Source organism: Poecilia reticulata, chromosome 9 (assembly GCF_904066995.2).
Source record: "Poecilia reticulata chromosome 9, P_reticulata-male-v2, whole genome shotgun sequence".
Taxonomy (NCBI): Eukaryota; Metazoa; Chordata; class Actinopteri; order Cyprinodontiformes; family Poeciliidae; genus Poecilia; species Poecilia reticulata.
The window spans coordinates 7368565-7390910 of NC_088838.1; the positions used below are offsets into that span (position 1 = coordinate 7368565).

Consider the following 22346-nt stretch of genomic DNA (forward strand, 5'->3'; position numbering starts at 1 on the left):
CTTGGATGGGAGGAGATGTTGGGAGAATGTATCTGCATGCACGCTCCCGTTCTGGGCAGGAACCCGTCCGCAAGCTGCATGTGGGAGATATAAGCCAGGTACAAGATGTGAATCAAGAGGAATGCGAGAGGGAGAGAGAGGGAGAGAGAGAGAACAGAGAGAGGAATGTCATTGATCATAGTAAAAAGAAAAAAAGAAAGAAGTTCAAAACAGTTAGTGGTGCCATTTTTCCTATTTTGTTTATGGTAATGAACCCTTCCCTGCTGGTATCAGTAGCGTAAAACAGTAGCTGTGTTTCTATTTACTGTAAAATTCCGTAAATTGGAAATACGAAAAAAAAAAAATCATCTTTAACAAAAACATGGCGATTTAAAAGAAAAAAAAGTTTTTTGATAACTTTTTGCACTAGCATGAAGTGGATTTTTGTCTTATCAAAATTAGTGTGTTTCGCAAAACTGAAATGCAGACACTTTTTATGCATCACAACCAGAAGTAAAGATGAAAAAGGCAACAGGAAGCGGTAGAAAGATGTTGGCGTGGAATATGTTTTTAATGACTTACCATGTGGAAAAACATATTTGCTTATTATAATTGTCTATTAACTGATGTTGACGCCGCAATCTGAGAAATTATGTTTTTTTTACATTAGCGGAATATCAAAAAAAGTTCTGCACATGTTTGTAATGAAAACAAGTGCGTGATCATCCAGGCAGAAAACCAGATCCTGAGAGAAGTATGGGAGTTACAGTCATGTGATCAACAACCAGCTCTTACTACAGACGGAGAAGACAACAGGAAGTATTAGGAGGATGTTTGGCATAGCATGTTTTTCAATGACTTATTGTGTGAACGAGCATATTGTGTGAATTTAGTAGCGTTTCTTATTCGACGGAAACACAGCACTTTGCAAAATTGTGTCCTAAGCGGAATATCAACAAAGTTTTGCACACATTTGTAATGAAAACTAGTGTGTGCCCATTCAGACAGAACAAGACGGGTAAACAGATCCAGAGAAAAGCAGGGGAGTTAGAGATTGTTCTGAGCTTTGTTATTACCTCAGGTATGTGGTATGCCCCTACCTCTCCCCATCTGGTCTGCATTAGAGGCCTGATAATGATGGGTTTAAGTGTCTGTTTTTGTTTGTTTTGCTTCCCATAGTTTGTGTCAGGAAAAGGCATTTGTTTCATTTAAGGGTCAACTGCAGGCGGTAAATGGCTAATGATTGCAGTAATGGTCAGTCAGCGAGGCCGCCTCGTTAATTGTTTTTACTTTCTATCCAAGAGAGAGAGAGAGAGAGCGAGCAGAGAGGAAAACTGCTACTCGGAAGAAAGGTCGTCCTGTGTCATTATTTAAAATGAAAGATGCCCGTGTGCAGCGGCGAATGCAGTCCCCCCCGGCTGCTGTGTCGCTGTTTATTGGGGGATTTCTTGTGGCAACAGTCCCTGGACTAAACATACGAGGGGAAAACAAGCATCTAAAAGATTAAGTTACTAAATAAATTAAATTAAATGCTTTACAAAATGAACTTATTAAAACAAAAAAACTAAACAGAAAAGGAAAAATGTGGGTTATTATACGCTTGCTGTATAAAAGCATTAGAAAAATTAACATCAATCCAACATCCTACTTTTTTTTTTCACATTGTATACCAGCCAGTAGAATTATGCTCTTAGAATAAGGCTCAACATATTATACATACCCTTCACATTTGGAAAAGATGTGTTTTACTGCAGTGGTATAATCCCACATCTGACAGATGTAGGGAAACCCCAAACTTTCATTTGACATTTTTTCAGTGAGTGAAAAAAAAGAAAATCACTGCTGACACAATTATTGTTCAGCTTTGCAATTTCTTTAAAATACATGTAAATAAAGATTTTTTTTGTTTTTACATTTCATATTTCACTTAGAAGGCAAATAGGCAAAAGGATTATAGGAATTTATTTAAGCCTAGAAGAGCAATAATTAGGAAGTTTAACACAACTGGAACTGAGACAAAGAAGGCTACACAAGTTTAGTGTCTAAACTTATTTTGAGACGGTTGTAAACATTTTCAGTTGACATTTAAGATTTCTAAATAAAAGCACAGAGCAGGAAAAGCCAAATCTAGCTATCAACTAATGTTTTTGATGTTATTTTTTATCATCTTATGCCTACTATTAGCTCCTTGGATATCCATCTTTTTTCTTAAATATTTAACAGACAAGCACTCTGTATATCTTTTTGCTGAGATAATTTCACTGTCTTATTTTTTTACCTTAGGGATTAAATCTGAGTATTGAAAAAGTGGAGTTGATTAACAACCAGGTCTCACTCTGTTGGGCCGAGTGGCTGTAACAGGGACAAACGAACATCTTACTTCGTACTTTGTACTGCGTGTGTCACAGGACGCAGACACACACGCACGAACGTCGCAAGTTTAACTGTCCACTTTCCCAGAGATCACTTTAACGTAACAGCTGGATCCACAACACTCACTGTGGGTCTACAAGCGTCCTGACACGAACTCACACTTCACCATCCTCTTTTGTCCCATTTCATCGGACTCGACGCACACTGAAGAAAGGGTGGCAGGTTTCAATCGCGCTCTGCTCCACTTCTCTTCCTTGTCTTGGCACACGTCTTGCTGTTAACGCAGAACCACTGAAACGTCCCGTCATCGCTCACTCACTCGCGCCTAGCGGCCAGGAAGCTTTTTCGCAGGTATTCCCGACACGCCCTGTCACTGAATCACACTTGGCGGAGAGGAGATTGCAGTCTTTTGTCGCCCTGTTGGTCGACTCTGGCTGACGTGATATGAATGGGTAAAACAGGTGACCGGAGGAGAGAAAAGGAAGTATTGGGAGAGGGAAAACAATTAATATTTTATTTTTTTATGAAAGCTGCTTTAGCAGAAGTGGGATAGGCCCTGTGAGGATGAGAACATCAAGACAACCATTCTATTTTGACAGAGAAACCATACAGGTGACCACTGGGTGGGAATATTGTTACAGTCCCATTAAAAGATGAGGAGCAGGACTCCCTGTGAAGAATTGTCATCAGTTAAAGCTAGCTGTCAGACACGACCGACTTTCTCTGGAAGTCTTCCTATTGCCTTTTACAGGCCACAGCCTGCATTTTTATCTCCTTCTCTCTCCTGAACAAACTCATCATTGCACTTGTCCATGCATTGAAGTGGGACAATTTGTTGCCATCTATTAAGATTAGTAGATAAAACAAGGCATCGGTCTCTTTAAGAAACTCCTGCTCTTTCTGAAGCTCCACATTTTAGTAATTCATCACAACACGGCTCCTCTATTTAACAACTGAGAAGTAGCTCCTTTAATGAGCTCAGCAGATGTGCAGTTCCACCAGGTGTTTGCTAATTGCTGCTGGCTAGTCTGAAGGAGCTGAATGAGGAAGACACAGTTGGAGGGCTGCTCTGTGAGACGGTTTTCTTCATTCAATAATAACAATAAAAATAATTAATCATCTTTTATAATTAAAAGATAACGGCGGTACTTGGGCCTCTTGGTGTTTAAGGTAAAGCTACTGTTTGAAACCTTGGGATAAGGTTGAAAATTGTGTCTTGTTTCATCTCTGTTCCTGGAATGGAAATCTTAATTCATGCTTTTATTTCATCTCATCTGAATTATTGGAATGCATTTACAAATCCAAACAAATCCACTCTTGGCCAGTTGCACTCTGTGCAAAATGCTGCTGATTTATTGTATTCTACAGGACTCGAGTGGTGGTGCCAATGTGTGACTTTGTAAAAAAAACTAAACTAAAATAAAATAAACATTTATTTGCTTCTAAAGTATTAATGATTATATTCAAATTATGCATTTTGTGGATTTGACAAGGAGTTAAATCCATGTATTTATATTATGTAATTTAACAGCTAGTAAACCCTCCCAACACCCAAACTGCCTCACAATCCCAAAAATGTCCAGTAGAAGGGAAACAGGGCTGAAGACGATGCTTCGTTACCACAAAACAATCTGAGGCCAGCAGGGTCACACGGCAGATAAAGGCTTCTGGGAGCCATGTGCAACACATTAACCTCCAGTCCTGTGCCCATCTGTCTTTATCTGGCCCAGATAAGCTCACTTCATAGACTCCAAGTGTCATTAAATCATAACTGCGCTGTTTTGTGTCAAATTCAGTTCCCTCCTGGATTTCACTAAAACCATCCATCTGCCTCGCCCAGCTAGCTCCACTGCACTCTGTTTGGGCTTTATTGCCGGGGTAATTTGTGGGAAGTGAGATGCTGTGGCACTTGCAGTCTCCCCGGTCTTTATTGCAGCCTCCCACCGTGAACTACTGTTCCCCTTACTGCAGATGTGTTTTTTGTTTGGCTTAGGGGCCTCCAAGGTTTTGATATTTTTATTACCTCTCGCAGGTCGTCCGTCAGAAGCCGTGGCCCGGACCTGCCACCCGGCAGGACCTCCACCCCGGCCACACAGAAAATACGTCTGTGGGAAGCGCTGAGGATAGCTGTCTGGACGTCACACTGAGCTGCACTTCGGAGTAATTTAAAAGCCCCAAATGAATCCTTCCCCTCTCCCCTTGTGCTTTTCCCCCCCTGTCATCCTCATCCTGGATTACACACTGAATCAATATTTTGTTGCTTTAGCAAAATAAACCCCAATAACTGCTCGCCTCCTGTTTATGGCATACCTACTGAAATCCTGCGCCGTGTTTGTCTAGACACACATTCAGGGTGAGAAAATGGGAGCTCTGCAAATATTTCTAATTCGAGCGTTCATTTGTAAAAAGCCCTGGAAAGAATAATACCCCTTTGCTGGAGCAGGAGCCCACTATATCAGCCGTAGGTTCCCCTTGGCGTTGATTCATGAGGTTTGACTGAAAAATAGGAGCATTCCTATTTGCTCATGAAATCAAGAGAAAATACAGCTTCCAAATGAGGCAGAAAGTCTCTGAAGCAGGAGCTGTTATGTACAATGAATTATGGTACGAAGGCTGATGTGATCTCTTTGAGTGTGGCAGGGGCGGGGGAGTGCAAATTTGGAACTCTCGCAAAAACACACGTCAGTGTGAGATGCTGCGACGTCTGCAGCATCCAAGTGTACGTACCAACAATTTCCTCCTATATTACTCTTAAAATATCAGTTGAAATTTCCAATTTTATTTGCTGCACAAAGAGATTCCTCAGAACAACAACTGCTATTTTTGAACATATTAACAAGGTCTATTGTGAGACTAGGTCTCAGAGTGTCTGTGGGTGGTTTGAGTCTAGAGTGACAGCCTCAGTCTGGCCCTTGGCCCCTAGTCCTGCCAACACTGTGTAACCAGCAGCTGATTTATGGCCCCCGGAGCCCCGCTGAGCCTCTTCCTCTTTGGGCCCTAATGTTTTCCAAGCAAGTCGGGCGAAAGCCAACACTCTCCTCTCCTCTGGCGCCATTTATTCCACTCCATGGGATTTAGATGACCACTGGGCGCAACAATCAGTTAGCAGGTAGTGAAGCTCAGCCTTACCTTCTCTGAGCAGTCATTGATTATTGATATTAGGAGCAGTGATGTCATGTGTGAGAGAACAAGTTGTAGTTAAACAGGATTTAACTCATATTTAGTGGATGGCACCACTAACTAAAAAGTTAGTTACACTAAAGCTCTAAACACAAATATTAGTTCTGCTAACGCTAAACTGCTACACCAACCTGGTATTTAACAATAGCTAATGCTAAAGAGCTAACTTTAATTCAAATATCTGCCCTTGAAAGACTATAATCATCAATCACCAACTTCATTTTGAGATTCTAATTTACATGTTCTACAATGTCCTTAGATATTTTGTTTGTGTTTATATTGTTTTCTTTACTGAGTTTTATTTTGTTCTTGTACATTTCTTGTTTGAAATAAAGTTATGAGGAGAAAATAATAGAGAAAGAGAGGGAGAGAGAATGTGAGGAGAGAAAAAAAGTAAAAAGTCTTCACTCTTTTCAAAATAAGAGCATGAATATAAATGTCCACTTGAAAAATTCTTAACTGTCCAAACAGATGTTAATCTTTATTCAACTGAAAGTTTACGAATCAGCAAAGTAAGTTAGTGCTTTATAATTCATCCAGAAAAGTTCAATTAGGGGAACTAAGCACGGAAACGGTTCCAAAGAAGCAAAAGTGCTAATCGAAAAATAAGTTCTACTATTAGCGCACTAGCGAAAGTATGCTCACCCATGTTAATATATTAAAACAAGCACAAACTCTTTATGGACTTCAGTTTGTTTGTTTTGTTTTACTTCCTAGCATGGCTAGCATTACTGCAGCAAACTTCATATTCTGACCTTCCTCCAAACATTTCCACTTCAAAAATGTCACCTGACTCGGAGTTTGAAAGCTCAGTTGGATAAAACAATCCTACTGTGATCTGTTGGAAGAGTTGCTCTACTGCAGCAAAATACAGTTTCAATTTCCTTACATCTGCTTACGTCCTTGGATTAAGATTTTAAGGAACTCACTAAAACTGAAAGTAACACAAGGGTCTTCTTCCCACAGTAACAACTTCCACACTGAGGAGAGCTTTTGTTGATACGACAAAATTGTTCCTGCTCGTCAGTCATTGTTTACGGTTGGAGGTGAGAAGTGAAAAATGTCCCGCTACTTGGTTTCTTTTTGCTTCTCTAATTCATAATATTAAAAAATAATTTAGCTAGCTGCAAGTAATGCATAAAGTTGATACCGAGACGTTGATGCTATACTGTGAATAAACAAGGATATCTATGATTAAAGACGAGAACCTGAAGGCTCAGAAACTGATGAAGGGAATAAAAATAAATGTATAGATGGTAACCGTTAGCTGTAAACGGTCAAAAATTACGAATAAAGAGATTGGATAAGTCAGAAAGTAGCAACACATCTTCAGGATCTCCAGAGCTGCAGCCTAATCAACAAACACGACCAGATCAGCCGGATAAGCCCTGAGCCTCCTAACCTGTATGTGGTTCTGGTCGTCCAGCATCCACGAAGAGAGCTGCTTCTCGCAGGAGCCCGATACGCCCCTCAGACGGCCGGGGTCAAAGGTCAGGCACATGACGGGCTCGGGGTGGGCTTTGACACGGCTCAGCTCAGACCTCTGGGTTACGTCCCACAGCAACAGGGAACCGTCCTCGTATCCAGCGAACAGGAGCGGTCCGAGACCCGAGTCGGGCTGCAAGAGAGGGGAGGAAGATGGGAGAGAGGGAGGAGGGGCAGCAGGAACGGAGGGAGAGCGACGCAAGTTAAGACGTGAGATGAGAACAGGGATTTAGAAAGCCATAAAAAAAAAAGAAAAAGGAAAAAAAAACTAGTGTGTTGCTGGGAGCTGAGAGGAGCAGAGGTTATCAGTCTGGAAGCTCCGGCTGACTCTCAGAGACGTTGTGGCCTCCATTCGCCAGCCAGTTGCTCTCTGCAGCACAACAGTATCATTTTATCCATCGTTTGACACTTTTTATTGTCTATCAATGCACAAAATGCAATTAGTATTTTAATCTGCCTTAGTCGGACTAAGATTTTGACATGGTCAAAATACGATAATTTGGATGTTTTTAAAGTGAATCCCAAAAAGCTTACAGCTATGACTACAGCAAAAGATTGATCTCCAGCCACACATTTCAGATTTTAATTACAAAAAATGGGCAATTTTGTGTTTGTCTGTGGCACAATGTCAAAAATATTTAAAAGACATGAGCGCCTTTTAATATTCCTTGTAGGGGTGGGCGATATGGACTTAAAGTTTTATCATGATATTTTGCGACTTCATGGCACAGTAATCAGAGTAATCATGGTCTCACAAAAGCTGCTCTTGAAAAACATCCCTACTTGTAACACGCTTCTTTAGACACCAGTCAGAAGTATATTTTGTATCACTGAAATGCACTACAAGAACATTTAATGATATTTTCAAATTTATTCACACACCTTTGTGGGGAGAAAAACAGCAAAAACAACAATCCTGATAATATGGACAGTTTTAGATTATTAAAAAAAAAACATTATTTAGAATTCATCGTGACAATGTTAAATCAAAATCTTATCACGATAAGGAATTTATCAAAATAAATAATAAACGATACGATAAATGCCCACCCCTAATTCCCTGGACAGTATATGACCTAAAGGAGAACAAGCATGAAGCACAACATGTATTTCTATTAAAAGGGTAAATCTTGTGCAGTAATAAACACATGGTAGAGTTGAGATGTTATCTAATATAAGTAAATAAAGTAAAGAGTAATTAACTGACACTGGGAGAAAAAGACTGAAACAGAAAGAGTGAAAAGAGGTTTAGGATTCATATAAACACCATCGTCTTTTTCTTGAGGTCCCAGTTTCTTATGAATAAACAGAAAATAAAAATAAAAACAACTTATTTTAAGTTTGAACACACCACAGCAAACACACACCTGGTTGGGCAACTGTCTGGACAAAGCCTTGAACTTTGTCGAGCCTTATGAAAGGTCAGCGCTAGATCCGGACTTCAGATGATCGAGGAATAAAGTCAGATACTCGGCGCTGCACTGGCTCTACCTTTTGCTTTTAAAATAACACCAGGCCTTAAGAAGAAGAAGAAGAAGAAGAAGAAAAAAAAAAAAAACACAGTACCACGCAGAAGCCAGGAGGGAAAAAATTTTTTCCATATGTGCACGGAGACCACGTCAGCCATTTTTCATCCATTTTCAAGTCCTCTCCTCTGTTAACGCTCCATATTTCTCCTCTTCCAGCTTGAAACAAATTATAGACAGAGTCGTGTACTCCTTCCAAACACATCAGCGGAGGACGAACACGGAGGGATTATGAAAACAAATAAAAACAAGTGAAAATCAGTGGCCCCCCGTCCCCTGCTTGCCGGCAGGGACCGGGCCAAGCGATCCAGATTGGGGGCCCAGCGTTTCACTTAAGCGAAGGACCTCCTTGATTGATGATGTCATGGGTCGGAGGTCGGGGAACCCTGGGTAGACACCTAATTCATTATATCCTCCACAGGCCTTTCTGCAAGAGAGCCCTCTCTGCTGGAGTGGGGCTGGGGCACTGGGTGGAGATTCATCACAGGAGAACAGCTGCAAAGAAAAAGAGAAGACGGACCAGAGGAAGGAGCCGCCTTTCCTAGAACGGCAGCGTGCCGGGGCGGCCGAAGTGGTCCAGATTTTATCCAGGGTTTCACTGGTTAAAATGAAATTAGATTACAACTCTTACAACAAGAGTAAGAAACTGCTGGTTTATTTTACATTAAAAAGAAATGTCTGAACTGCCAACTCAATGGGAATGTTTGAAGTATTATAATCGTTAGTTGCTCTGACGGTTAATCGGATAAGAGAAATTGGCACATTCTACAGATTTTTCATTTGACCACTTAAAGTCTTTTTAATTGTATATTACCAAATTCAAATGAACAAATACACCAGTTAATTTTTTAAATAAGAAAAATTGCGCTTTATACTTCATAAACTGCAATGACAGCGTAACGCCAGTGAATTTGAGCAGGGCGAAGCTAAAAGCTGTGCCCCGTTTTTATCTTTAGTGCAAAGCGTCTATGTATTTTGTACAGTTTTGGCTTAATTAATGCTTTCAGTGTTGTTTTGAAATATCCTGTCACTCAAAGTGATGCTAAGACATAAAACTAATCTTCTTCTTCAGTTTTTAAACAGACACCTCAACGTTCTGGGATAAAAAACAGGCCAGTGTATGGGACTGATCATCACTTTATCCATGTTTCCATGTATCCCTCTTGGCGTGATGTGTCTTTGGTGATGGCCAGTGTCGGTTGTGCCAAACATATCTTTCAGAATTGAGGCGCAAAAGTTTAAGTCTGGTTTCTTCAGATCATAACATTACTTTTAGAAGATCTTAGCCAGGCTTAGATATTTTCTTTGGAAGTGAAAGATTCTGTTACACCAGAGATGTGGAGAACACGGGATATTACTGACACATGTAGAACACATCCACCGTCTGACAGAAATTCCTGCAGCTCTTTCAGGGGTTGATGTCAGGCTATTGGAAGCCTCATTGACCAGCCTCCATTTATTTATTTATTTTTTTCATTATTTTTGAAAGGACATCCAGTTCTTCTAATGTTGCAGTTTAGGGTTTTTTATATATTTGGTTCAATTACTAAAGATGGTCTTGACTGCACTACATAAAGCTGTGGAAGTTTGTTTTCTCTCTTCCGTTGACTTATATCTTCTTACGACGAGATCATTTTGATCTTTCATAGCTTCTCTGCAAATGATGTCTCTGCCAGTGCTGGGTAGGACACTTTAAAAATGTGTACAGTTAGTAGTAATCAAGTTAGCAACTAACTATTAAAGTCACTTAAAGTAATGTATCTAATTACATTTTCTTCCCTTTTAATTACTGGATTTTGAGCATTTTTAAACCAGTCATGGCTGGTTACTGTTGTAAATTCAGGTTGCTATGTGATGCGAACAGATGTGATTCACAGCTGTTTGAAGGGAGCTGGATCTTGAAGATCTATTCAAGAACTGTTTTAATGAATTATTCAACAAAAAAAGAAAAAAAAGTATTTTTTAAAAATGTTTTTAAGCAGCTAATCTCTGGGAGATTTCAAATTGTTTATTTGAGAATCTGAAATCCTCTCAAAGCCTCTGATTACTCTAATATTGTCACACACACACGCACGCACGCACGCACGCACGCACGCACACACACACACACACACACACACACTGCTAGAGAAAGATGCTGTTCTCTCCTCTGACAGTATTTGGTTCTGGTTCTATTTGAGTCGTTTTAACAGAGAAGGCATCCTTGATAAATTAACTTCTTTTAATTCTTTCCCCCTCTCATTTAACCCTGCTAAATGGCTCTGAGAAAACAATCCTTCAGTTAACTGAATAAACAAACAGTATATTTTGTGCCACAGAGCTTTCCATAAAACTTTAGCGGAGCTTAGCCTTTACTGTCACCCTGGCATGTCTTTGCACACTGAATAAATGTGTGTATTTGTCTATCTGTTATGAAGTACAGATTATAGAGCAACATCCACCTTAAAAGGAGAAAACATCTGAAATGTCTTTATGTAAATGCGAAATTTGACCACACAACAGCTTATAAACGTATCGGTTTGTCACTAAATAATTTCCGTTTCATTTACTTACTGTAGCCAACTACTGTTTTCTTTGTTTTCGCACTAATCTCCTTTCTGTGCGGTAGAGTTCTGTTATTGTTCATACTTTGAAAGAAAGAAAAAAAAAAACATTTCCAAAAAATTATTTGAGGTAGTAAATGGTAACATTTAACATTATAATAGGTATTTCGTACTTCTCCAGCTCTGCTGGGACTTTTGATAGGCTATTTATTTACACGTCACAAGATTTAAAAAGTAGAAATGAATAAAACCACAAGAAGAAATAAGTAATGATAAACCTTGATGTAAATCGAATAAAACATGATATGTGTGTGTGTGTGTGTAACAACATTGGGACGACTGTGGCTCTGTGGGAAGAGTAGTCGTCTTGCAATCGGAAGATTGTAGGTTCGATTCCAGCTTCCTCCTGCCGCATGTCGATGTGCCCCTGGGCACCTAACCCCAAATTGCCTACCGAGCTGCGTATCTGTGTATAAATGTGTGAGCATTTGTGAGTGCGAATGGGTGAATGTGACTCTAGTGTAAAGCGCTTTGAGTGGTCAAAAATGATTGGATAAAGCGCTATATAAGTTCAGTCCATTTACCATATGAGGCAAGTAAAGAGATCTCAGTCATGATCACATTTTAAAGATTTGATCACCTAGGAAAGGGATAGCTGGATGAAAGATAAGTTGTAAGGAGTTACGTTATGATAAACATGAACATTTCTTTAAATTTAAAGCGATTAAAAAGGTTGTGCTGCAGAAGGGGACGCAAGCAAATGCTGGATGGAATAAAAATATGCTAATATGAAGGCAATTGTGTTATTTTTTTATTTTGTCTAAGGAGAACCAGAAATGTATTTTTTAGGTCCAAGTGAAAACGTAGTTCATTTTAACCCATGAACAAGCCTGAGTTGTTGATGTCGCGGCGCAGGCCTCGGGCGGGAGCTGCTTCCACATAAGGAACCAATCGTTTCCTGTGGTCGTCGTTCAGCTCCCGCCACCATGTGATGGCCACGAGGCAGCGAGGTGATGAGCTCAGAGTGATGGATATCTGTAAAAGGAACATTTCCTTTTTCCCAGCCGGCCTCCGCTCACATCAGAAGCCTCGCATGTCGTACATCACCACCGTCCCCGCGGCCAGGGCCCGGCGTCCTCGCGCCAGTCAAAGCCACATGTGGAGCCACTTTCGATTGTTCGCTCCATCAAAGCCGATTCTCCTGAGTCGCAGCCGATCAGATGGGAAGGGATAAAACGGCATACGCCTCGATTTTTAAGATAGAGTCCATTCCCTGGAGTTCTTTCTCATTTTGTGGACTTTAATGAGTCTTACTGGGATTTTAGGTAACAAGGTGAGAGGAATTGATGTACATGGGTGCTGCATTTTGCTACCACATATGGTTTACATACCGATCACTGATCTTCAAAAATGCTGACCTGCCGATAACGATTTATTTGTCTGAAAAAAAAACTTAAAATTGCTAAGGTGAGACTACTGTTAACCACTGACGTGCAAATGAGGTGGAAGGGTCTGTCTGTCTGTCCACTCCCACAGCAGAGCAACAGGCTTTTTCAAAGGCCTTTTGCTGGATATCTGTTTTTAATATAATTATCGGCCGATTGGTGATTTCCCAAAATTAAGGAAATCAGGGCCAACTTATCAGTGTAGCCCTATATTAAAGCATAGTCTTGTGTTGGGATGTCCTAATTAAAGGCCAATCTAAGTCTAATTGGGAATCTATGGAAAGACTTGACATTTAATCTGCTTCCAATGAGACTGATCTGCAAACAAACAGTCAAAAATGTAAGAATCTGGACTCTGCATGTGGGTTGATGTGAGCAAATACTTTATATTATAGAAACTTCTGCCAGATTTGATTTATTAAAGTATTTCTCTGGGCAGGTGGGAGGGGCTAAAATATTGTAAAATGCTCACTTTATATATTTTTGTAGATCTTGAAAATGGGAAAATACAAATTTTCCTTCAACATTTAGTGCACAATTATGCAGTAATATCATATTACTAGTAGTAATATAATACTCCAATGTAAAAAAAAAAAACCCAAAACCATATAATTTTATACTACGCTGTTAATCACGTTTATGGTTGTAAAGTTACAAAAAGTGAAAAATGTTCCAGGATTGTGAAGACTTTTGCCAGGGATTGCATCTCCAGCACTACAGTCGGATTTATTTTAAGAGAATAAAATAATAAAAAGTGAAACAGAACAATGTTGTTCAATGCTGCTTTGAATCAGTTCTGCTTCACAAAAGGTCTTGTAGGCTGACAGTAAAACTTCTTTTTTAGAAATAAGAAGGACCATCGCTATTAAATGACGAGAGCGGATGATGAGAGGAGCGACGGAGAGACGAGGTCATTGTGGGCGGGGCCACTGCCTCCAGCTTTGTGGGTCAAAGGAAGAAGTGGGCAGCTCATAAACATTTGATGTGGAGAGATGTTTCTTTCTTTTGACTTATTAAACGAGTGAGCTAGACAGAGAAGGAAGGATCTGTGTACAATCATAAAAGTATGTTTTACACTAAATAGGTGTAGCAGGGGGAGTAAGCGTGTGTCTCTTCAGGAATCCCCATAAAATGATTTAGAGTCACCTGAGCCTCTTTAGCTTTGAAGTCAGGCAGCTGCCTGTGCTGTATTACATTGATATTATATAATTTATAATCCTATAATTGATCATTTGGTTTCTTGGCACTCAGCGTGGAGGCAGCACTGGTTCATAAATCAGAAGACGAAAAGTAGGCGCAGCAAGCAGAATCAAAGCAAAACAAAGAAGATTTTGGAAACAAACTCGTCGACACGCTGTGAAACAGACCGTCACCCGTTTGTGTGTGTCTGTTTTTGTTGTTGTTTTTTTTATTTTAATAGTGCTCGGATTGAAAAGGCGCAGACCTCCCGGAAGCCTGCCCAGTCATAGTTTTAAACACGATAAGCAGGGTTTTCATTTCTGTTGCCTGTAAACTTTAACAAGCTCATACAATGCACACAAAAACAGGGAGTCTCTAACCATGGTCCCAAAACTGCAAAAAAAAAAAAAAAAAAGAAAGTCAATAATAACCGTGAAAATAACCATAGGATCACATTAATGAGAGGAAAATAAAACAGCTCGACGGTGTCCACAAAACAAAAACGTTTTGCTCAGATCAGATTGGATATACAGCTGCAGGCTGATATATGGATGTGAACCCACGGCCTTTCCAAACGCTCTAATTACAGTGTTGGGACTGGCTGCCAGCTGAGAAGCAATGCATGGAAAAATGGCCCGGGACGAGTCGTTGAGCCGTAAATCAGACCGCGTCTTCTGCGTGTGCGTTTTTTTTTATTTGTTGTTGTTGCTGATTTGTGTGTTACTGCAGCTTGTCGTGTGATTTGGAGCAATCGAAAGAAAGCAGGTTCAATGTAGATTTAAACAACCGGGAGAGAAAAGGTGTGATGGCGCCAGAACTAGCTTACCTTCCACAGTTGTAGGCACATGACCATTCCCAGCTTCGTGTCTGGTGTCAGCGTGCAGACCGGGTTCTTACTGGGCATCTCGATGATCTTTGTCTGTAGAGAACAGATAACCATAGGATCACATTAATGAGAGGTGGGATTTATGCCTGTGTGCTAAAGCTGTAAGGCTCGTTTTAATTTGTGACTCTGCATTTTTTTAAAGGATCGGTATTATGTAAGATATAGCTTTATCTTACAATGTTACTCCCTCATCAGAAACATACTTGGAGTGTTGCTTTGATTCTTTCATGCAGGTTTGAGAAATCCTTGAATCTCCCATGACAACCATTCCAGGGTGCTTAAACGCTCTTTCGCAAAGCGATATTTATTTCCACATAGCTCCACCTCGGAGGTGCAGTCTGCAGCTGAGCTCCTCCAGACTAGCAGCAGCAGCAATTAGCAAACACCTGGTGGAACTGCTGAAGTTACCATGCAAAGCACTTCTTACTCCAAGGCTCCTCACAACGGTTGTAAACGGGATGATGGAGGAGGACTGTTGTGAAAGACTAGGAGCTTCTTAAAGAGACAGAGGTCAGTTTCAAGGCATCAAACGGCAACTTAAAATTTATTTTAATTTCTGTTTGAGATATATATATATATATATATATATATATATATATATATATATATATATATATATATATATATATATATATATATATATATATGGTAATAGCGAACCAACCGGACATTGTGATGGTGGATAAAGAACAGAGGAAAGCCGTTGTGGTGGATGTAGCAATACCAAGTGATTACAACATCAGGAAAAGGAGCAGGAGAAACTGGAGAATTACCAGGGCCTCAGGGAGGAACTGGAAAAGACCTGGAAGGTGATGACCACAGTGGTGCCTGTGGTCATCGGGGCCCTCGGGGCAGTCACCCCCAAACTGGAGCAGTGGCTAAAACAGATCCCAGGAACAACATCAGACATCTCAGTCCAGAAATGTGCAGTTCTAGGCACATGCAAGATACTGCGCAGAACCCTCAAGCTCCCAGGCCTCTGGTAGAGAACTCGAGCTCAGAGGATGTAAGAAACCACTCGCGGAGGGTGAGAAGGGAATTTTTTTTTTTTTATACAGCATTTTTATAATAACTGAAGGTGACATAGTTTCTTGGTTGTGCTATATAATGTCGCTTTGTGCCTGGAAAATACACAACACCTCTCCTTTAAATACTTCAGTCCAAATTGTTGCATCCAGCTAAAAGACCTCAAAGTCTTTTTAAACTGCACAGTAAAATGTTCACATTTTCTCAGGTTAAAAACATAAACATTCATGTATTTCATTGCAAATTTCTTAGCTAGAACAACACAGTGGCGCATAATTGTGATGCAGAAGGTTAAAGATGCACGGGTTGGTGTTTGTGGTGTGAAGTTGTGTTCAGAACTAAATCTTACCAAATATTTTGGTGCACTTGAAATAAGACAAAGTTAACTTAGAAGTAACTTTTTAGCAAGAAACAGGAGCTTGTTTTAAGTCAACAATTGAGAAAAAGTGGCAGATTATTTCACGTATAAGCCGTTACTTTTTCATCAATATCAATAAATCATTAAAACAAGTGAAGCCGACATCAGAACACATTTGGTTGCACTGCATTTTATTTAGCAGTATTAAAGCATAGGGGATGGTAAATTCAAACAGAATTACAGTACGTGAAAAATAAATAAATTCAAAAAATATTTTCTAACGTTTCTTCTGCTTCACAATTGTACTAAATCGAGTGTTGGTCTATCACACACATTTCGAATACATTACTTTGAAGTTTGTGGTGTGGCAAAATATGAAAAGACTCAGGGGTGATAAAAACCTTTTATTTGCACTGTATTTAGCCTAATTAAATTCAAATTATTTTTGTATATTTACCTTAATGAATCTGTCTTCACGACTGGAGGAAGGCTACATATTTTGGGGGAAGCACACTTGCGGGTGCAATATCTGTTTACAAGCTGCAAGTTATAACCTGCCTGCAGATTTCAAACATCACAGCTGCAACCAGAATCATGTCATTATAATTACAGTTTTTTCTTTTTGTTTGTTTAGTTTTTTTTTTTTAGATTTCCACAGATCATTCTACCACCAGCTAGCACTTAGCTGTCTGTAATCCATCCAGCTACAGCCTGACCCGGTGACATGAGCCCCGTTTTCCCTGCACACGTTGGAATCGACTTCTAATAAAAACGATGGAGTGATAAAGTGTGCGCGTCTGTACCCACATTAGGGGCAAAACTAACTCCTCCGGCTTTCTCCCGGCCGACGATTCGCATATTCATCGTCATTAGGCCTCACGTTAAACAGCCCTTTAAGGGAGTGATCTGTATTTTATCACTAGGCCACATCTGTCCTCCATGTTTACCTCTGCGTGCCTGACAAAGGGAGCTTTTAAGGCTCCTCTGTGCCTCAGGTGATCTCTGTTCTTGTGTGGCATCGAACTGCCCCATAAATAAAACATTCATGCTATTAATTAATGGTTCTGCCACAGCAGTTATCTGCTGCTGGCAGGAATGTCAATGTGAGCAGTAAATAGAGAAAAAAAAAACCTCAGTAGGAACTTTTTGTTTTGTCTACTTTCAGTCATATATCCAAATACTGACCTGTTTTGGGTTTCTTTTTTTGCACATGGTAAATCACGCTATTGTGCGTGCTTATTGGCATGAGCCTGTGCATTGTTTCTGCAGAAATTCGTTAATGAGGGTGTTTTACTTGCACATGCATGATAAGCATCTGTCTTGGCCCGTTATGTCTGTGGAATGGGGTGGAGAAGCCAAATGACAAAATAAAAAAAATTTAAAAAAAGGAGGGCCGCAGTCCGTTTTGGTCTGCCTTTAATGGCTGCATAGGTGTGCCTCTGTCTGTGTCTGTTGGGACAATGGCATTATTGAGGTGCTGGGAGTCACAGGCGCCCCGCTGGCCGGGCATGCCGGACCTGGGGGTTAGCGGAGGCACGTCTGACCGGATCAGGTGACCGCCCCCGGCCCTTTCAAGTTGCGCGTAACATGAATCTGGAGGCAATAAAAGATGGCTGAATGAGCTTTTGGCTGCCTTCTCCCCATCCAGTCTCACCTCTCAGACAGTGGCTCCACACAAAAACCGTACAAGCTCGCGGGCGTCGTGAATTAACTACGAGACGGACAGAAGTGTGATCTCATTCCAAGTTAACTTCTTTCTTCTTTTTTTTTCTCCCTGTGGATTCAATGTGTAAAGCAGACGCCTGGATTATTTCATCAATCAAAACGGATTTCGTCATTCGTTACCGTCTGAAACTCACAATTTAGCTTACTCTCGTAGGATCGCTGAGGGCTATTAGGTGCTTTAGACAAGAGCATTCAATAAAAAGGAAAGTCACCAGACGCGACCGTAACCGACCAATATTTAGCTCCTGGTTCAGATTAAATTCTTCCACAGAGGTTTAATAAGGAAAACATTCTGATTATTGTTTGACAGTTCCTGGCCTAAAATATTAGATTTACAGTGTTGGCGAGAATTTATTTAGATAACAATCCCTTGGTAAATCGCAGAGAAGCCGCACACTTTTGGTAGCAGTCAACAAGCCTCTGGCGTGATTCTGGTTGGATGTTTAAGAACTTATATGAATTGGAGTTCATTTTAAATTGGTTGGTTTCCAGCACAGAAACCAATCAGTGTTCATATATTTTCAATAGGGTGGAAGTCCAGGTCACTCTAGAAGTCTAGTAGCTCGCCAGACCCCAGGATTATGCTACCACCACCATGCATGACATTTCGTCTTTTACTATGACTAAATTGGGTTATCTTGGACTCGTGAAACCATGAAACTAGTTTTGTAAAATTGCATTTAGGTTTACGCATCAGTTTTTATAGCTGCCGTTTCTGTTTTGGTTGACAGCCAGTTATTTAGTCATAATTTTACTGACAAAAAAATTACAACAGTTTTCAATAAAAAAAAAATAAAAAATTCCTTCCTGCAAAAGCACTAAATAAAATCAAATCCTGAAAGAGGCGAAGTGTGATATAAATGCTTGACAGTTTTGTTCGGTTTTAAAAAAAAAACAAATGAAAATGCTGCCTGAGACGTAATCCAGTCAGATTTAATATTTGTCAAATTGAAAAAGGAGAGTCAGAAGGAAGTAATGAACTGAAGTATTTAACATCGTAATTACAGTAAAACTGTTACACATTATATACATACACATAAAGTTGAGGTAAAACAGGCCAAATCTTAACGTGACATACCTTTAGATAATTAAATGTTTTAAATTTTTGAAATGTGTAAAGTTTTAGGTTGTTGCACTACTGGCATTGCCTTTACAATTTTTAATTTAAAGAAGAATTGTCTGTATATTTTGAGTACGAAACATTATATTAAGGATTTTTGGCTTTTAAAACGTAATAATATTTTTCAAAAGTTACATAGAGAGTTGTAAATGTTTTATGTCGGTGTAAAAATGGTGAAAGGACTGAATTTATGTAACGCTTTTCTAAAAGTACTTACAACTCAAGGAGCTTAAGATTAAAGATACTTTCACACATTGATACACAATTTAAGGCAAATCAACTTTAAACTATCAGATGCAATTCAAAAGGTGTAGATTGACATTTGTCTTTAAAGTTGATTGTGATATAACCAGTCCGTCCAGGAAAACAACGCTACAAATCCATTTATAAAATCTCCAGATTAATGACACTGTGTTTGGTATTAAGTTCATGCTCATCCCTGCTGTTTTTCTAATGATGTCATTCTGATTACTGTTTGACGGTTCTTGGCTGCAGATTTTATGTTTATGTATCATGTTAAGTCTTGACAAACTCGCTCGCAATCCTTGAGCGGATTCAGAAATAAGAAAGCAGCTCTTGCAACATAGAGTTATCCGTTAACATTGACAGACTAAAAGCCAAAATAAAAATAAAAAAAATAAATAAAACATTAGATTTCAATGTCAACAAAGAAACTGTTGACAATTCTTTTGCACTAGTGCACTGCTTATTACACTAGTAATAAAAGGATGCATGTTGCCTTCGGGTTGGCAACAGAAGTGAACCAGTGGCAAATACAAATGTTGTCTAGCCAACTACCGATAAATTAGCTCTAACCCGTAACAGATGCAAAAAAATTAGCTAGCTAGCTAGAAAGGCTATATTAGCAGCTAGTTACCGCTAGACTTAACCAACTCAAATTTTAGAAATACTCTTTGTGCCTGACCTCTCACCTCTTCGGTCTGCAGGCCAGCAAAGGCCAGCAGGTAGCTGGATGGGCTCATTTCCAGCACGGAGCACTGACAGAATCCAACACTGCCCGTCCACACGGAGTCCAGTGCCTCGCTGCGGCCTTCTGTCAGATCCCACAGGCAGACCCGCATGTCACGTCCCTGACTGTTCCATTTACAGAGAGAAGAAAAAGGGACAAAAGCTATATTTATTAAGATCCATACACAAATGTATAGTCAGCTTAAACGGTCACTCTGAGATTTAAAAACATTTATTGACAGTAGTCTATGCTTTACTAAATAAATCCTTACATTCTGTCTTCAGAGTCAGTGCAAGTCGACACCAAACAGTTCAAACACTCGGCTTTTTATGAACAGAGTCTTATTTTCCAACGTCACCGTTGAAAAAAAAACACAAAATATGCAAAGATGTCCAAACTGCACTGGAGTAAGAAGTGAGAGTGGCTCACTTTCTTTATGATGTTTGCCTCTAACCAAAGTAAAAAGTCCTAATGTGGTAAAACAATAGGAACAGACGAAGGTAAAGTTTTGCAGGTGGGTCCAGCAGCAGGTGTCTGCAGACCAACCAATAGGAGCGGATCTTGAGACTTACCTGATGAGAGTATCTCCTGTCTGCAGCGTGCTGACCCAGATGACTGAATTACCACCATGACCCTCCAGAACCCGCTCTGCCCTCCTGCTGTTCAGGTTCCAGACGTGGACGGCGCCTTTTGCAGACCTGCAAAATCGTGCAAACACCAGGTTATTTACAAAGTCTCTACTGCAAACGTACAAACAGCAGATTTGTTATTTGTTTTATTCTAAAAAATACAGAGGTTTTGTCAATAATCTACTGAGGTATAACATAAAACATTTTTTAACATTACTCAACTCACAGCTCTACCCATAAGTTATTAGATAAGTTTTTTTTTTCTTAAATGGAAAATGGATATAGATCTAATAGTTATTTAATTGCAGTTATTAATATGTTGCTCTCTCAGCAAATTACCTCTTTCAGTGTGTGTATAGTCCACTTAATGATTGGATTCCTGAATTAGTTGACAATTATCTCAACAATCAATTAATTGCGATTAATCGGATTAATCGTTTCAGCCCTAGTTGACTCACCCAGAAAACAGAAGGGGGGTGTCGCCTCTAGAGCAGCTGAAGTGGAGGGTGTTAAGAGGAGCGCCGGCCCCTCTTAAGGTATAAACGGGACATGGAGTTGGACGAGACATCGACCAATCAGGTGCAGGCCAAACACTGAAAGAAAAAATTACATTGGACTCCATTGAAAACATGCCTTGGTGACCGATAAAAACTGTGCTTCTGCAACTTCTGCAAAGCCCTCCAACAAAGAGATGAGATCAGCCAAGTCATTTAGTCAACAAACAACCAGCTACGACTTTGTTGTTGCACAAACCTCGAACAGAGGCAATCAGAGATTAGCTCCCTTTTGCCTTCAAGCTTTTGGTTTAACACAGGACTCGGTGTCTTCATTTCCTATGTTCTCTGTAAGTACAACCACCCTCCTACCTTTTTTTTATGATTTCATGTGATAACAACTCTCTTACTCAACGCATCATAAATCAAAAGTCGTGACACTTTAATTACAGTAAACACACAAGAGATTGGGGCTCGTCATTCCTCCCCCGATCAACAGCCGTTGTCCCAGAGGCAAAGGTAACATCTCAGACTTTCATGTCGGTTGTTGGCTGGGCAGGCGAGGAAACCGAATCAACCACAGACACGCTGTGAGGAAACGACTCTCCTACGTGAGACTCGGCTAATCTTCTCATGCGAGGAACTCTTCATGACTCTTGGTTAAATCTGATGTTTTTACAAATACCCGTTTAAGAAAAATCAAGGTGTTGCACGGATTTTAGAGGTTGCATTCCTTGAGATCTTACTCCATCCAGCGTATATTGCATCTGATCACGACTGAATGAACTCTTTGACGTCGTGAGTCAGCAACACAGGAACAGCTAAAGTAAATCCAAAAGTTTTCTAGAACATTTTGAAATACAAGAAACAATGTGAAATCATAAACTTAATGTAGCATTCAGGTGTGCTTGGCAGGTTAAAAAGCGGCGATCTGCCTTCCTGGTTTACTTTTACTCATCATGGCCCCCTGCAATCAGCAGACACTGAAACTGGAGCCTGAGGCATTCAGAAGCAGCTCATTTCAGGAGGTTAGTGGTTAAATTGTCCATGTCAACCTGTGAAGCAGAGAGACAGAGACCCCCGACAAGCCCGCCTAATTAAGCTCAAAGGACCGCAGTCACACAAGGACACAGTCGGTACGCCAGCTCCACAAGAACTGGTAAACAGTCTTCTTACGCTAGTTCCGATTTGTTCTTTTTGTCGCCTTTTGTTCGTTTTTTTGGGGGGGGGCGTTGAGGCGTTGCACGTCTGGACAATATTTTTTCCCTCTGGTTTTGGATGATGGGCAGCAGGAAATACTTTTATTCTTAATTTTGGACAGGTGTTATGATGCGCAACCGTGGCAACACGGTGATGTTTTTACAACTGGGAGCAACTGACTAGCATCCAAACAACTTAACTGATACCTGAATGTCGACGACCAAAAAT

At 40.1% G+C, this 22346-nt stretch overlaps 1 protein-coding gene across 2 annotated transcripts in view; it reads right to left on the minus strand.

The window, feature by feature from the left end:
* Positions 1-22346, minus strand: part of gnb1l (guanine nucleotide binding protein (G protein), beta polypeptide 1-like) — a 32895-nt gene that overhangs the window by 2311 nt on the left and 8238 nt on the right. For both annotated transcript variants that reach the window (XM_008417648.3, XM_008417647.3), the window contains exons 2-6: positions 20883-21017; positions 20368-20493; positions 19758-19920; positions 14537-14629; positions 6935-7150 (exon numbers count right to left, since the gene is read on the minus strand). In XM_008417648.3, the coding sequence (XP_008415870.1) occupies positions 6935-7150; positions 14537-14629; positions 19758-19920; positions 20368-20493; positions 20883-20992 (708 nt within the window). In that variant the 5' untranslated portion in view covers positions 20993-21017. The remainder of the gene's footprint in view (positions 1-6934; positions 7151-14536; positions 14630-19757; positions 19921-20367; positions 20494-20882; positions 21018-22346) is intronic.